The sequence below is a fragment of the Sander vitreus genome, chromosome 22 (genome assembly GCF_031162955.1).
Source record: "Sander vitreus isolate 19-12246 chromosome 22, sanVit1, whole genome shotgun sequence".
NCBI lineage: Eukaryota > Metazoa > Chordata > Actinopteri > Perciformes > Percidae > Sander > Sander vitreus.
Genome location: NC_135876.1, coordinates 12358344 through 12376535, shown reverse-complemented (window position 1 = coordinate 12376535; position 18192 = coordinate 12358344). Strand labels below are relative to the sequence as shown.

At 42.1% G+C, this 18192-nt stretch overlaps 2 protein-coding genes across 2 annotated transcripts in view; both read right to left on the bottom strand.

Moving 5' to 3' along the window:
• The window catches only part of pkd1l1 (polycystin 1 like 1, transient receptor potential channel interacting), a 42348-nt gene extending 39077 nt beyond the window's left edge, over nt 1–3271 (bottom strand). Inside the window, exon 1 of the mRNA XM_078280479.1 lies at nt 387–3271. Coding sequence (XP_078136605.1) covers nt 387–583 — 197 coding nt within the window. The 5' untranslated portion in view covers nt 584–3271. The remainder of the gene's footprint in view (nt 1–386) is intronic.
• Nucleotides 3272–12231: 8960 nt separating this feature from the next.
• Nucleotides 12232–17565, bottom strand: skida1 (SKI/DACH domain containing 1). The gene has a single exon (XM_078281214.1). It carries the CDS (start codon nt 17563–17565, stop codon nt 15028–15030), a length of 2538 nt encoding a protein of 845 aa, XP_078137340.1. The 3' UTR covers nt 12232–15027.
• Nucleotides 17566–18192: the final 627 nt, after the last annotated feature.

Below are 18192 nucleotides of genomic sequence, written 5' to 3'. Positions count from 1 at the left end.
ATGTTTAAGGCTTTTTGCTGATTTAAAAAAAAACGTTTTAAACCCCTTGAATTTATTTTTTAGATTGTTCTCATAAGAAGAATCCAATGCAGGAAATTATGGACTTGCATGTCATATATATATATAATATATTTTAAAAAACTGACCTGGTGTTTGAAAAACAATTTTATTATCTTACATATTTCAGAATGAGAGCATTAGTGTTTGAGTAATTTATGTATAAATAATAGGAGGTTACTCTAATGCAAGCTCAAGTACTGGTCTCAATAGAAATGATTGAAAAAAATCATAAAATGAATTTTACACAAATGCCTGCCTATACCAACTGGCGTTTAGCTGAAATGCAACTGACTCAACGTGCTCTTTTCCAGTTTCCCCCGACTTACCCTTCATCCAGGCAGCGCACAGAGCAGGTCACCGGGTCAAGACCACGGGCACCTTTGGGTGCAGAAAGTCTGCTGCTGGCGTTGACACAGCCCATGAACCACGGTGAATTCTCCTGATCCGGTGGAGGAAACGCCACAGACGAGCGGTGAAAAAACGGATGCAATGTAATGAGCGTGTAGACAAAAGCAAGGAACATGTCTGATCCGTGAGATCTCCGGACACAGGCCGCAGCACGAGCACGAGCTCAGCAGAGCAGCTGGATGGACACCCTGCTGTTTGATGAGGAGGACGCACACGTTTCAGACTGAGGAGAGGTGAGGAGTGCAAAGCAGGTGCAGTGGCAGCACGGACTCTGAGCTTACCGAGGTGTGTGTGAGAACAGAGAGGGACTGTATGCAAATGAGGAACCAGAACGGGTGAGACAGGGGAGGAAGTTGGGATCAAAAAGAGAAACGACCTTCAAATTACAGGCCAGTTAATACGCTGTTATTCAATACAATTATCCTGGTCCTGAAATAAGCAGCCTACGCTATCACTTATTTGTGACGGTTATAATTAAATGTTGGTAAGATTTTGATTAAAGGCCGCAGTGTTGTGTATTTCGTCTGTATAGTGCAGTGTTCCTGTATTTTATGTAGCCTATTGCAACATGATGTATAAGAATTTAAATAAATGTGCATCTACCCTTTAACTATGATTATGCTCCTTCAAACTTAATATCCAGTTTCAATCCCAAGTGTTGTCTTTTACGCTCTCGTGAAAATCCCAAAGGTCACCAGTCAGTTACAAAAAGTTGAATAGGCTACCAATTTACTTTTTTATTTTTTATTTTTTACCGGAGTTAGGGCTTTAATCAGGTGTTTTCCATGCAAAAATAAAGCAACTTACAGAAGCATGTGTTGCTGTCTGAAACACTGCAAAAATGATGAAGCCTAATGTGGCAAAGAAAAAGTCAACACCAGAATACTGTAGTATAAAAGATGAACGTTTTGTTTCTGTTATTTTATACTAGCCTATATTGTCTGCCCCTTACAGCCTACACTTGTAATCCAAAGAAATGTGAAATCATTCTGTCTGTTGTTATTAAATCGTTTCATAGAGTTAAATTGAACTAGCCTACAGTGACATCTGCACGCGCCTATGACTACATAGACCTACATTATTTATCATAAGGAGATGAATTATTTCTTTACAGCCACGTTTGGGAGCCCAAAGCTGCGTCGAGCCACGAAGCCCATTTGAAGCGGGTCGGACCACTTGAGGGTCACAGACTGATCTCTATTCTTTCATCAACATTAAAAATCTGGAATCTTCAAAAGTAGCTATACCCAAAAGTCAAATCTATGTTTTATATCAACAGAAATATGGTGCCACAGCCACGGACTAGCCTTATTATCTGTCAGCCGACCTGATCGTGCCATTGTATCACTATAAAGCGAGATCTAACACATAATAAGCTGCAGTATGAAAAATATGAATCGTATTGACCATTTCGTTGTATTCTAAGTCCTAAAATATTTTATTCCCCTAAAAAGTATAAAAGGACAACGGGGAGACACATCCTACAACTGAGTTTCAACTGTGTGGATTAGTGTCTTAAGTCACACTGCTTGGGTCCTGATCGCCACTTAATTGTTTAAATCAAGGAAATTCTTGAAGAACGTCGTTTGAAACTGAAAGAGAGAAAAATGATCTCACCAGCTGTGGTATTTTTGTACTTAGTTTAACAAAGGTGAGATTGTAAGTTCCAGCGCGAATGCCCTTTCAATATGCATATTTTTGCAGAGCAACTGTGAGCTGTCAGAGTGAGAAATGCAAAAACACAACGGAACCGGTGAAAGTGTTGCGTCTGAGTCCAGCTTTGCCCTATGAGCCCTTTAGTGGAAAAAAGCGTCCTCGCAGTGAAGCTAACTCCACCGCTCCACCTTAAAAAACTCTTCCGGTTTCCCAGACATCCCCTTTAAGAGAATTTCCCCTTATTCCTTGCGGTCAGCGGGGGGCGCTGTCAGACCGCAGCATCTCCTCGAGCCGACTGTAGCAGACAGAGGCACAGCAGAGGGAAATCAAACACATTTTTCTGTCCATTTTTTATACGGAATACGCGCATATTTTCGCGATTTCGTTTCGTCTCTCCACTCGGGGACTCACAGACGTCTTCACATCATAAAAACACCAAGTCAAGTGATGCGAGATCACAACAAACACAAACAAAGCTTACTTGATTTTCATAAAAACTAAATAGCGGGATTGTTATTGTTGATTCAATAGCTTATAGATTCAATATGAAAACAAAACAGTCGGGGAGTGAAACCTATATTTGAACCCATATAGGCTATTCAATTGGAAGCATTCACTGTGAATGAAATTATAGTGAAAATAGCCTAAATAATGCTTTATTTGGAGCGGCACCTCCCGGAGCCCATCAAGGCGCCCGGGAGGTGCCCGGATCACACTTTGAGAAGCATTTTCTAACTAAACCCGAAACATCAATATGTAGCGCTGTAGTCGTGACGGTACGTGAAGCACACCGCGGGCCTTTAACTCTAATAACAGGCTTAATTCGTTAAGCGCGTGCTGTGTTTTCAACGTGTGCGCGTGGTGAGACAACTCACAAATGATTAAGTCAACGAAATCTTTCAAAAGAAGCCGCTAGATGAGCGTTATGGCGCTGCGTAACGGAGAGTCGTTATATCGAGACGAAGCGTTATGGAAGCTCCGCAGTCTGCGCCCCTACCGAGGACAGCGAGCCCGCTGGGGAAACCCGCACAGTTGACTCCGGTAGACTGGGAAGTCGCTTGGGGTGGAGCGGTATTAAAAATAGATATAGTCATGAGGGTTTTGTTATAAAAGCAGGGATGTAGTGAAGGGAAATCAGCCCATCAATTCAGTTTACTTTTAATTTGCATAATGTAACGCGTGTATCGGGTGACTTTATGAGAGGGAATAAAAGAAGGGGTTAGACTTCATCTTGTCATGTGCTACGAAGATATGCACTTTAAACTGAAGAGAAAATTTTATATATATATATATATATATATATATATATATATATATATATATATATATATATATATATATAGCAAAGTTAAAGTTTTTGGAGGTCATATTTGACCCACCTTTTTATTCGCCACCACACCATAAACAGAAGAAAGTTCTCCTCATCTGAGAATAAAGTAGTTGAGACATTTTAATAAAAACATGATTGTATGATTGCCCCAGTCTATGTTTGGCTGTCTGATCAAGCCGAGTGCAACTTCCTCTTTTCTAACCAAATTATTTTAGGTTTTCTGGAGGAATATTAACCCCTTACACCCGTTTCTTTTTGCTCACTCGTCAGAGGTCTTTGTACAAATTAAAGTATGTTTTAGTACTTTATTTGGAAGATACATAGGCCTGTTCTCACCAGACCCCTTCTCTGTCAACAATATTAATAAATGAGCCATACAACTTGAATACTTTTCTTTTTAACCAATTACTGTTTTATAAAGGAGTCTTGTTCAGGCAGTGGTTTGGTGAACATGTTCCAATATATTTTTAGTTTCTCAGAGACAAAAATAAATTCAGCACACATGTAATCTTCTGACAGCCACACTCACCCTAAAGCAAGGATCAATGTAACATCTACAAATTGAATATCTACAAAAGATAAATAATTTGTAGATAATGTCAGATAACTTAAAAAGAAAAAGAAGAAAAAAGGTTCAGGTGTGCCCACAGAGATTTCTTATTCATCAACTTCATGGCGCTTTGAGTAAAGCTTTCTAAATATGAGTAGGTCTGTGATTACAAGCAGCCCCCCCTCTCTCACTTCATCAGTTTGTGATTTTGAAATAGATGCAGTGGAACATTTTCTATTTGGTAGGAGCCCAGAGAGGCAAACCGCTGCATCATGTTGCAAAACATAAATGAAACAAGATAAGCAGATTGGGCAGTCATGGCAGCCAGTTTCCACAGGAGAAGAGAGACAGCTCAATCCTCAATCAGCAAAAATAAAATCGGTTTTATTTGAAGAAAGAAGATATTTTTGTTGTATCATGTTTTAAAAACTTCTTTAACTTTATTCTATTCCCACATATATCGTTTTTAAGTAGCACTTTGTATTTCAAGCAGCTGTTGATCGTGGCTTTGCAGCACGCTAGTTGGGGTATCTTGTGTAATCTAGGATAGATTTCATCTTTCTAAGCTGGAAAACAATTAATAGCACAAAACTTTTGATGGGCAACTAATGGAAGACTTATATAAAACATTGATTGGCCTATATTAAAGCCATGTGTCTCAATATTAATACAAACGCATGTCCCTTTATTCATTAATGAGGCCTATCTCGCAGTTAAGTCAAACATTAATGTCATCCAATCAGCTGCATTAACAAAAGCTCCTCGGACCTGTCTGTCTGATGATCCCCTCAACAAGCACAAAACTACCCGAGTCAACTCTCTTTGCACGGAGCTTGTTAATAAAGGGACTTCAGCAATGCATAGGTTACTTGAGTTGTTGCGTGCCATGAAACTCCCTGCATCCCGTCCTTATTCAATGCATTTACAAATTCATTTGCACGCTGCTCAGACACGAATCCATCAATGGGGGTCTGGAAACGCAAAAGGGAAATTTGGAGGGTCATGATAAACCAGAAGTAAGCCGCAGTTCTAGTATCATATCTGAGAGAGGGCAACGCAGAGCGAATGTGACTGGAGAAAAGTTTTAAAAAAACAAAAAAAAAAAAAACATGGTGATATATTGCATGATTTAGCAGGGACCTAAAGTTCATTCATGGTTAATTCGGCTAAAAAACGGGTTAGGTAATCACACAGAAAAACAGTGTATGGATCCATTAGAACACACGAGGTAATCATGTATTTATTAGATCTAAAGCTTCATTAAAGCATTGCGCGCCCTTATAATAACGTTTTAGCCTTGACTGGAGTCCCCTCTATGCTTAAACACATAGCCTAAGTGAAACATCCTTATTTAAAAGCTATTTGACGGTGCTCTGTGGCTGTTTCCCCCCGGGGGGAGGAGAGGCTCAGATTACTCTCCAAACAAGCCTCAATCAGGCCAAATTATTAACGAGGATTCACTGTAACATGCAGATCTTATCTGAGCTGGGTCAGCAGGAGCAATCTCCTGTGTTTGACAACCACAAACACAGGAAACACCAGGAAATAAAAATATCTAAATGAAACAACATTTTACATCAGAATAATATTCTGTTGATGCTACACAAGATAAAAAAAAAAAAAAAAATGTCTTAAGTGCGATTAAGTCACTATAGGAACTGACAATTAAGCAATAAAAATGAGATAAAAACACAATACAGGCCAACCTGTAAACTTAAATCACTTTGTAAGTCTTAATACAAATCAAACTGAAGGAAGCCATAAAGGTAAGCTTATTGTAAACTTACTGTTAAACATACCAGCCACATTTTAAATCTACATAGCATACAATACCATACAGGATAAACTGATAAAGCATATTAGTATATTAATAGAGGAAAGTTCCTCTGCTTTTTCATCTGAAGTTGAATACACCTCCTAACTCCTTAGTGAAATTAGGCCTAAATAAAGAGTTAGTTACAAAAAGTCTGGCTTTCCCCTTTGTCCCACATCCTGAATACTCTATTAAGAAGTGGGTGAAAAAAGTTGGCTGAAACCTTATCTGGCAAAGGCAAAGACAGCCTTCCAAAAAGTGTCCTATTGTATTTCCCTCTCAATTTAAGAAACTTCACTCATTCGCTAAAATCTGGTTTTGACACATCATGTGTCCTGCCTGCGTGCCCTGCAGCAAGGCAATATGCTGTGTTTTTCATCGGTCTGACGTTTGACATACAGCCCCAACTGAGGTGAAAATATCTGTCGACTTAGGCAAAGGGCAATGGCACTGACATAGTGATCAATAATCAACAAGCTGTGGCCTGAATGCATGCAGGCCAATGCAGAACCAACACTCTACAGTAACTCGTCTTCTGCCAGTGTTATGGTCATATCCCAATGATTATTCTGTTTTATATGGTAATAATACAACTTATATAGATTTTTGATGTGTCTCTGTATTAGCAGTGCAGGAGGTTCTCTGTTTGTGTGTGTGTGTGTGTGTGTGTGTGTGTGTGTGTGTGTGTGTGTGTGTGTGTGTGTGTGTGTGTGTGTGTGTGTATGTGTGTGTGTGAGAGAGAGTGTTGATGGCTTTTATCCTCGATCCAGCCTGGGCTCCTTGTCCTAACTCCCTGGTATGAGGGGTCAAAGGTCACCGCTGCTTGTGGCCGTGTTCAAATCCCCCTCTAGTGTGTAATGTTCTCAACTGATCTGTCGTTTTATAAAGGGATCTAGTGTCCAGATATTAGTTTTCAGGCTGTGGAACATTTCAATCAGCTGATATAAAGGATGAACACATAGGAGCTTTAAATTGTCATCTAATCTCGTGCCCTATAGGACTACATTGTATGGCTGCTTATATCAAATGTATCCAAATAGACAGCAAAAATATGCATTTAAATTGTATAATTGTAAATAGGTTCATTTATGGGACAGTACTTTTTTCTTCTTTTTAGTGAAAACACAAAATACCTTTTGAAGGACAGTTCTCCAGCATGTTTTAGGTCAACCTCTAAAGAATGTCGCTATGGAAAACCAGTGAAATTAGACCAAATACATTGTGAAAGCTTGATAAGTTTTTGCATAAATAATATAAAGGTGTAAATGAATGTGAAGATGTACTTTAAAATGCAAATAATGTGTCCTTGTCAGAAAAAGTAGCTTACAACAAAGTTATGAGTTCTGGGTGTGTGAGTGTGTGTGTGTGTGTGTGTGTGTGTGTGTGTGTGTGTGTGTGTGTGTGTGTAAGAGGGGTTCAGTTTAAAGGCAAATCATTTAATGTTTTAACACAACAACTTTCGAAAAGGGCATTTATAAAAAGTCTCACAATTTCATATTATTTCATTGCCAAGGAGTTTGATTTTTATGTATATTTTTTCATTTAAAAAAAACTAATAATATAGCCTACATTAGGCCTAATTCTAATAATGATTGATGAGGATGATGATAATAATAATAATAATTATAAGTTAAGGATGGAAGTTGAAACATGCTCATATATGCACATGTTCAATCATTCATGTAATAGGATTAGGCAATTAAAAAAAATGGAACAGGAATTTCAAATTTGAACTTAAAAATAACTTTATAACAATGCATTTGGGGTTAGATTTTGTCTTATTTTATGTTCATGGAACTAACACGGTTTTAGCTTGGCTGCATATCTTTTCTATTTCCAACTGAAGACAACATTTTTCTATGTCACATTTATGAATGAATTCATGAATTTTGGGAAGGTTTGAAAGCTAGGCTACAGTTTTTAGTTAAAGTGCAATTTTTCACCAGTAATAATAAAAACAAAGTTATATTAATTTCTAATAAAAATCAGCTCCACAAACCCACCAGTGTTGGAGCTTAAACACTTTTGCATATAGGTAATGTGTAAAGCAGGTTTGTGTCGGTCTATAAATGGTCTAATAAAATAGGTATAACAATGGTCTAGTTCAAACTAATGAATAATTCATAAATAAACCTCTGATGGGAGGCTATTTAAACACAATATAGGCCAACAGAAAAAAGAGACGGGTGGCATAGGTTTAACTAATGATATGTTGATACATAGCAACACAACAGCCTAAATGAGAAGACTATGAAATGCCTTGCTGTGATTCTGATCAGTGTTGAGTGGGCTCACACTGATCGCCATAACACCGGCCTTAGAGCTGCACTCGAGGCCAACACACGTCATAGAAGCGGGCTTGTTGGTAACTGATTGAATTGTATGTTTAAAGTTGCTCCAGTCTCCATGCAACATTAGGCTACATCTGGCTCTCTCCTGCCCGCAGAAAAGCCTTTACAAATGGAGTTGAGCTCCATGACCGAGCAGAAGCCCTCTGGTGCTGCTTTTCCCCTTCCTCCCCCATGCAGTCCCTCTGGCCAGGGAATCTCACCACACATCGGCCCTGTGGGCTCCCTGTGTCCTTTCTTAACGTGTTTTCAGCGCTTTGGGGTCAGTTATTAACTCGAGAGCATTTGATTTTAATTAGCACATGGAGGCTGGGAAATGCAGTCACTTCAGCAGAGATATCCTCACTAAATCGAGAATCATACATTTTGGTCAGAATGCTGACTATTCTAAATAATAATAATAATAATAATAATACAACCCACTTTGACATTTAGCATATACATCATTTTTGTTAATATAATGTGTTGTTGTGTTACCAGGAGCCCAAACAAATAGAGGTATGATATGCAGCATTTCAAAAGATTTTTTTTAAACGCGTGTGGCTGCACAGTTAAAGTAGGCTACAATCATTTTTAATTGTTTAAATTGCAGTGACAAACTAACCAATTAAATATTCAGTAATACTCTATTTGATATTTTGGTGGGGTTTTTTTTGTTTTTTTTTAAGGAAATGTTACAGCAGCAGTGTTGTTCCCATCTCCTCTCTACACATGCCGCCATCCCTCCCTCTGACCCCGGGTCTGTGCAGGGGGATGCCGGGTAAAACCCAGCAGAGGCAGCGCTGTTTCTCCCGCTGTTTCCTCCTTCATGTTAAGCCACGATTGTGGTGATGGAGGCTACAATGAAATGCATACACATGACTTCAGCGGAAATGTTAATGAATATGTGGGAACGTCAGGTATTATAGGAACCATGCAGTGACCTAAACTTCGGGAAAGGTTGTTGAAGACGATTAAAAATCCCTTAATTCTTATTTGTGCTTTTGTATCACTCCGGTCTTACGTTATGGCTGCATGATTATATTAATATAATAATGTAATGAGCCCCTGACCTACTTATTTTTAATTCATGGAGGTCTTTAAGGTATATCGATTGATTGCCAGTCACCATACACTTAAAATGTAATAGCAACATGCCCATAGGCTGTAAATGGGGCTGTAAATTACTAAAAGATTCTAACAGAATTTGTATGAAATTAAGGTTGTAAATAAAAATGGAAATCTTGGGATACAATAAAGCTCTCGATAGTTCTGTAGCCTCACTCCGAGGGCCCTTTATGTAACTCAAACTCTAAAGTCACAACTGTTGAAGCATGAAAGTGCTTATATAGCTCAAACCTCAAAAAGGTCAAAACATTAAAACCAGGAAGAAAAAGATGGGGAGAGAAATGTGTTTTGTTCTTTTAATCCACCCTTTCTCATATAGTTTGTAGCCTACAAATTCACGTTAAAGAGGGAAAAGCACATGGGTGCCACAGAGGAGCACTCTCAGTTCAGCGCATGGAGGAGCCATTCGTTTATAATACCGACTTCTCATGGGGAAAGTTTGTTTTACACCTTAAACAGAAGCTCTGCTCTCAATTTAGTTTGACTCACATGGGGACAGCCGCACACCTAAACTCCGCGTGGTGTTTCACTTAATTAAAGGAGTAAGCTTTTGTTTTGGAATTATGCACTTAATTACAATAAATGTATCCATCCCCCCCTTCTATTAGCACCACACAGTCGGCTGACTGCCATAATTATTGAACCGATAGAGGTTGCATGTCACTCATCTAAACGTCCAGAGTGTATACGTGCAGGCACGCCGATTGGTTTGTTGCACATGCAGTGTCTGAGTGTTACCAGGAGCCCAAACCAAAATACTGTGATCATCTCGTGGATGACGCTGTTAAGTGGGGTTTGCATTGTGTGTTTAGACTCTGTGGGACGCACTATGCCAGCATTATTTCAGTATGAACTGAAAAGTATCTCTTACTAATCACTGTCCTTGCAGCAATAACATTTGGAATTTGGAAAAGTGCAGAATTAATTTAATAATGTATTACATTTTTTATAATTAAATAGCTTGACCTTCCCTTAATTCTAGATAAATATGAGAGTTTATTTCAGACTTATGTTAATATTTTATATTCACAATGCAAATGGTATTTCATCCACAGCAGGTCAGTCCTGCAGCAGCAGCTTTCCCGTACAGGCTTCATGGCAAAAAATAAAAAAGTGTGTGTTTCACCGTTACACAGCGAGGTTCAGTGCTAATTTTGTGCTAAGCTATTTTATTATGCAGAGAGCCGTTTTCGTGCTCTCTTGCTCAAGAGACTCAAAAATTCATTCAAACAGAGAAAGAAAAAAGGCTACGCGTAATTGTTAGTGCGCGAGCGCGCGCGCACACACACACACACACACACACACACACACACACACACACACATTTGACTAATTTTCCTCTTGTTTTGTTTATTAATATTTTACACCATAATATTATGAGCTTGTGAGTGACTTTGTGTGTGAAGGGGCGAGTGACAGGCAAATACTTTACAGTTGAGAGATTAAACATACAAACGTCCTGACAGCTTTTATCGGTCTCCGTGTATTTAAGTGTCTCAGAGATCAATGCAAATTGCTGACCTTAACGCGGCATGTGTCTGTCAGCATTACCCATAACTTCGTTTTCCCAAACATGTAGTCAGCCACAAATATAATTTTGAGTGCAATAAGCTGGGCTCAGGTTAGATTTAGAAAACCTTTTGTTTTTATTAAAACCAAATTGTGTTACGGCTTGTTTTGTTCTTTTTCACGTATTATTTCTATTGGTATTCTATAGAAGTTACAGTCTACTGGTTCCCAATCCGCACTGGAATTTAACCCTGAAACGCCAGCAGTAGAATGGCTTGTCTCTGCTCCCAGTATGGCCCCTCCAGGCTCCAGCAGCAGCAGCCCCGGCTCCCCTGATCAACCTCGGGGCTCAGATTGATCGAAGAGCAAAAGCTTCTTAGAAAAGTTGCATGGTCCTGCGCATACACAATATTGTGAATAGCCTTTGGGCGAGTTTAGCTGTATTCCTGTGCGTCAATACAGGTCCCTATGGCTGTGAATTATTAGTTCATTTTATTGTATTTTATCCACTATGGTATCCCTATAGCCTACTCTAGATGTGGCTATTCCCGCTATATAGTTGCTGCTGGACTAATACTTAAATAAGTATTTGTCGAAGGGAATAAAGATGTTTCACTCGACACGTTGGCCATCTCTGCGCACAAGCTTCCTGCAAATGCATGCAAGTTAAATATTGTTTGTTTTAGGAGTTGCACACATGTTCAGCTTCCCTGCAAGTCTTGTTCAGGCCAGCCTTTTGGGGTTTCTCTCTGCTTCATCATGTATTAAAGCGAGTAGGCTTGCACCACCTCGTGCAGTGGTTGGAAATGCTGCATGCGTAAATGTCTGCGGTTTGCCTCTTTTAATTATTGCAGGCTCCTCAGGCCTACCACTTCTTCCGCCACACACCCCTGAAAAACACCGGGGAAGGGATTCCCTCACTGCTATAAGAGTTCAACCAAACTGAAGATACTGCATGCAGCCATGTTTGAGGGGTATTTACCATCAGTCATCATTAGTTCTATTGTTAGTTTAAACTGCCCACAGTGTGGATCAGCACTAGTGTAGATCTATTTGGGGTTTATTCCCTTATTTATCTGAAACCTTTTGGCCTCAGGACAGAACCCTATCTGTAATTTAATTGAAGACATATATGTCTAATTTCCCTAAACGCCTTTAAACATTTATGAAATTACTCGTGTTACAGAGTAAATTGAAAGGTCGAGGACATTTAATGGTAAAGTAGTGCAACATATATCCATGATGAAAAGCAGCTGTGTTCCCCAAATATAAGATTAAAAAAAGAAAAAGGGAAAACCCCATTGAAAAGTTTAAAACTCACTTTACTTCTTTGTTATCATAACCTTCTCCTAACGCCAATCCCTCCATCATTAAATCTGTTAACCCCCCCCACCCCCCTCCAAAACAACAAATGATTGTCCAACTCAAAGCAAAGAGAAAGAGTCTGATAATTACACTCAGTCGCGTTTAATGAATGCTTCATAATTAAAAAAGAAAAAGAAAGGGAAAGTGCTTCAGAAATCCAACGTTCAAGTTTCCATTTCGAGTGCAGTTGTTCTATATATATCCACAACAACAAGATCAATATACAAGAAACCCCAGAAAGAAAAAAAAATCACAAAAATAAATATTCAGTTTCACAAAACAACCAGTGACTTCAAATTCCATGTCAAAAACCTGACCTCAAGTATTGTATTAAAAAAAGAGAAGTGAATGAGGAGGGCAGGGAAGTAAGGGAAGAGGAGGAGGAAGGGGGGAGAGAGTGCACGCAGCCTCTAGCTGCTGCACGATGCAATTGTTTACATTGATAGCGTCACTGTCAGAGAGCTATTTGTCTTAACGGTGGAAAGACCCTCCCAACAGGCCATTACCACCATCTCTGTCCCTCAGCCGTGCATTGTGAGTACTGCGTGAGAATAGGCTGGTGCGTCAGGGGGGCAAACCCGCACTGCTTTGGGCGCAAGCTATTCCTCTTCTTCCTGTGCCGTGCAGCCTATGCGGATTAAAGGTTGAAAGCTTCGCTCTTGCAACACAGCAACTCCCCCTCTCAACCCTGTGCAACCCCCTCCGTTTTTACTGCTGGTCTGCTCATATACCAGCTTATGTCACGGCTGCAAAAATAGCCAGTTTACAGGCTGAGAATATGAGTTCAAGTTTGAATTGTCGCTCCAGCCTCAGAAATAAGGCCCACGGTGAGCTTGGGGCTTCATGGCTGTAGAGTGGTGCTTTAAACATCTACCATATGTATCCACACTAGTTTAGGCAGAGTGAAACTCACTTTTTGTACATTTCTTTCTCTTTTTACAATCACCCATTAAATAGTTTCTATAATCCTCTGAATGAATGCACCCTTTACTGTGCTTGTGAGGGTCTGACATCATTCACGGGCTTTGGGTTTGTTGTTATCTGGCTCGCTATAAGATGGGCCTCTCTTTGTCGCAGACAGAAAACCCTGCCAATTAGTAGAGCGCGTCCTGCACTGCCATTAAAAACATCTACGCATTTACTTAAAAATACCCACATGTAGGTTGATTTACTTTTGCTTAGAGGTGTGTACACTGAAGTATATTACTGAATTTCGGGAGTAGGCCTAAATGAAATAGGTCTGGGATTATACTACATTCACTGAGCGGCCACATTCAAAGGCTACATTAAAGATAATGGGATGGTGATGTAGGCTCCTTAACAAATAAAGAAAGCAATATCTTAAACATTTATTGTATTTTGGTTGTCCAATAATAGGAAATAATTGGCGTTTATTTCCAGCTCAGATCGAGACAAATGACTTCAACTAAAAATAGGATAATGAACAACAGTACCTTCACGGAAATTAGCGTATTATTAAATTACAGAAAATCAGAAGACCATCATGGCATGGTTATAAACTCATATGGGTGAGTCCTAAATATTCAAATAGCAGTCAAATGAATGCAGTTTGGCCTTTGTGTCTACAACCAAATGTCTTTTTTTTTCTATCAGCATCTCTCAGACATAATTTCACAGGCTAAACCCCTAAAGCTGAAACAAGACCCCCCAACAGTATCAAAGTGCAATGCATTTAAGCCTATCTCTTGTGCTTTGTCGCATTGTTTCTGAGTAGCCAGAGTAGCTAGGTGTTCCACGCTGTTTTGGTGCTGTTTTCCCCACTGTGACTCCTGAACCTCATATCCATAGCCAATCTTGGACATTGTCATTATGTCTGTCTTTTACTACTACTACTACTCAAACTTTCGTGCTCTAAATGCAAATACAGACTGCACTTGGCACAAACATGGTGTGCAGGAGAAATCGGTGGCCAAGTGGACCAGGAGGGACATAACTCGAGTCTATCGTGGGACCTAACATGCTATGAAGGTCTGAGCCTTATTATTTTTGATTGTCTGTACATAAGGCCTGTGTTGTGTCTGGGCCTGCGTCTGTGCACAATCACACATTTGCAAACCAGGAAATACTCCGCAGAAATAAAAACAAGACTGAAAACCGTAACACAAGCACTCTAGGAAAAAAAAAAAAAACCCACAACCACCAGGAATTAATTCCTGTCAATTCTAATAAAGGCTTAACTGTGAGCATGTATATATATATATATAGGCTACATTAATAAACCATTTTTTTAAATAATTTTCTAAAGTTGAACACTTGGACACATGGGCCGTTGTGGCTAAACTGGTCAGCATTACAGCAATGAAAGAAAACACAGCTTTGATATATAAAATATAGGCTACCAGGTGGCACAGAATGGGAAACCCTGATTTTCTTTTATTTACCAAGTCAAACCCAGCTAGATTAAGAGTAGGCTCTTCTCAAGGAATCCTGTAAGTTTTTTTCACCCCCTTCCTCTTTCAGACAAAGCACAGCCCACTGAAACCCTGCACCATACAACCCAACAGGTCAGCATAGAAAAGCGAAGACAAAATAATCAGAAAAAGTCAAGTAAACACAATAACGAGAACCTTACATAGGCCTATTGCTTAGGATTGAAAGCTTATTTCAAAGTTTTTAAGCATATAAATCCACGAGCGGTGTCTCACAGTTCTGTGGGCGTTTTCTGAGGCTACAAAAGGGGGATCTTATGGGGTTTCCTCGATCAAACTTCAAAACAAAGCGGAATGTAAACCCATTCACAGAAAATAACAATAAACACCGATAAAGTTGCGAGCAATTTGGCCGGCTCGCTTTAAGACTACGATTAGGTTGGAAATGGACACGTTGGGGGCTTTTGTTTTTTTTTTGCTTAAAAAACAGCTCAGCATTTCCTAGTTCTCTGAGCGTGTGGGGGAGGGAGAATCTGGCCGCCTGGCTGCCACCTCCACACGGGGTGGGACGGAGGGGGAGGCCCGGGGCCCCTCAGCGAGTTCAGGGAGTAAGCAGGGCACAAATCCCCGTCGCTGCCAACAACCAGCGACGGCGGGGATGGGAAATTTGCCATCAGGCTGAAAGGCATTTTTGCAGGCGTTGCTACGGTGCTGCGTTTGCGTCTGCTCGGTAAATCCACCGTGGATACCTCCTCGCAGCCCGCGGGACGAGAAGAAGACGAAGAAGAAGAAGAAGAAGAAGAAGAAGAAGAAGAAGAAGAAGAAGAAGAAGACGAAGAAGATGAAGAAGATGAAGTCTTGTTGACCCTGGGCACGTTTTGTTTTGTTTGCGTCCTGGAAACTCGGGGTTTTTTTCTCCCCAGCACAGGAACCCTGCAGGTTTTGTTCCTGTGCTCCCACTCCTCTATACATGGGCTGTCCTGGGTGCTCCTGTATTCCTGAGGACCACACGGGGACCTGGGGGGCACATCAGGGCTCTTCTCTGTGGCTTTAATCCCGCTGTTGAAAAAATCCCCGTGTTTGATGGGATATTGGCCATTGCGGCTCTCTGTCTTATCTTCTTTACATTTGACTACAGTGGCCTGGCTCTGGTATTCATATTCATCACAGCTTTCCTCCACTTTAACTTTCACATTGTGGAGGTTGAAGGGTGGCGTCCTGGCTGTCCTACCGCTGTCCGAGTGGGGGGCCGCGGTCACAGAGAGCTCCTCTGGCTCGATCTTTATTTTTTTCAGTGGAGTGGGCGGTTTTAGGCTGCTGGCTTTCGCCTCCCTTTTGTCGGTACATTTGGGGAGCTTGGCTTCTTTGTCCTGGTCACACTGTGCGCTCAGTCCCGGGGGGCACTTGGTGGGATGGCCCGGTGTCCTGCGTGAGGGGTGAAAGGCCTTATTCCGGTTGGGTCCCGGTGAATAAGGGGCCAGCTCGACCACACGGCCAGCCCTGTTTGGATCAGCCTCAAACGCTTTCCCCCTTTTGGACTCAGTGAAAAAGCTCTCCCCCGTGACAGTTGAGTTAAATGTTGGTGGCTGTACGGGTCCATAGTCCTTTCTAGTTTCACTGCATATAAATTCACATTTCTGACGTTTCTCCTGTCTGTCCCCTGGCTGTAAAGCGGCAACATGGCCCAGTGTCCTGTGCGGTTTCTCGCGTTGATGCTGGTTGTTGTAGTGAAACGTGGGCTGCAGGACCAAAGGTGCTTTACTAGTGTTGAGAGTTTTGGCGAGAGAACCAACCCGGGCCCGTCTGAACCTGATGCTCTGGACCGAAACACGGCTTGAAACAGAGCTCGAGTCGGACTGAGAGGAGCTTTCCTCCTCGTCTGAGCTGACCTCTGAACTCTCTGACTGCGTGTCATCTTCGTCCTCGCCCTCCTCTTCCTCCTCCTCGGAGCTCCCGGAGTTGCTGGAGGTGGAGAGGCCAGACCCAAAGTCCGAGTCGGGGTACGCCCGGTCAGAGTAGGTGCTGGACTCGGTGTCGCTGCTGTAACTCTCCGGGAAGCTCGGCTCGTGGTGGTGGTGATGATGATGATGGTGATGCTGGTGGTGATGATGATGGTGAGGTCTGGGGTCAAGATAGAAATCCGGACCGAGGTGGAAAGCACCAAAAGAAGTCCCGTGACTGCCGGGTGATTTGGGTTGTACGAGCAGCACTGGCGGTACGTGGTGGTGCGCGTATCTGCTCCTGCTCCACGAGTGCCTCGCGCTGTCCCTGCCGCCTCCCCCCTCGCGCCTCCTCTTCCTTTTGTGAAGTAGGTCGCCGGCTGTGCGCGAGAGCCTGGACTGAGCAGCTATGGCGGACTGAAGCACTACCGGCTGCCGGCTCACCGCGCTCCTGAAAAACGAGTGCCTTTGGCTCAAAGTAACACGATTCCCTGCTATTTTAGCTGTTTCATAGTTTTTAAAGTGTTTGTGACTGGGCTTAGTCACCGAACGGTGCTCCCGTCCGTTGGTTTTGTGGTAAAATTGAGGTAGTTTGGAGTCGGTAAGGCAAGGAGTCAGCTCCCTCTTCCTGCCTGTTTTGTTGTGAAGTGTGAGAGTCTCCGGGACACCGTGCAAACTAAACCAAACTTTTTCCTTCCACAGTTCGGCGTCCGCATGGAGGAGCCCCGGGGACGCATCCTCATCCCCGGGGGAACACACCGCTTTCGCTTTCCTTTTGTTGGACTTCAACACCCGCTCCGTCTTGCAGGAGAAATACAGAGCCTCCACGTCCTCCCGCGATATGAGGGTGCATTTAGCGGCATGGAAAGCTATAGAGTTTATTGCTTTAAGCTTCCGCAGCTCCTCCAGGTCGCAGTGGTGCTTTTTCACGTTCAGGTGGTCCATGCGCTTGTGCACCGTGGTCCGGGGGATGTTCTTCAGCAGGTCGGTGAAGACCTGAGACAAAGCAAACATTTGCTTGCCTTTGATGAGCAGGTATCCCAATCTCACCCCTTGCATTTCTTCAAAGCCACACTCCAGGTCTCCCATATTTTATGTTTGCGCTCCGATGTATTAATCCATGTAGTCACTCTCAGTATATTATGGATTTACCAGTAAATGGCATGGGGTGGCGAGCTCAAGGCATCCTGCTCATACCTTTAATCCATCCACACTGCTGCTGCGTCATGAACATGCAAACTTTGACATGCGGACTTAAATTGAGCTGCCGGTGGCTAATAGCTTGAATGATCTGACAGCATCCACTTGTCGCCTCTTGCCCCGGTCCGGCATGGTGGAGGAATGCGACGGATGCGTCCACCTAGCCGGGGCTGCTGCTACCTGCCTCTGCCGGCTCCACTCCCCTCTGGTCGGCAGCAGGACGAGGGGTAGGTGTACACCACTGCCTCAGCCAGACGGATAAAATAGTGAGAAGAGAGAGAGAGGGAGGGAGGGAGGGAATAGTGAGGTTGGAGGGGAGGGAGAAAGAGAGAGAGAGTCAGAGAGAAACAGAATAAGAGCTAAAATGCAGCTGCTATTCTGGCTGCTGGTTGAGCCACAAATAAAATGACAGAGAGGGGAGGTGCGCCAGTCTGGAGACACCTTCATCAATTAATGCCCCTCGGAGTCGACGCCCATTGGACGCCGCTGACAGGTGATGCAATAAAAATGGATATT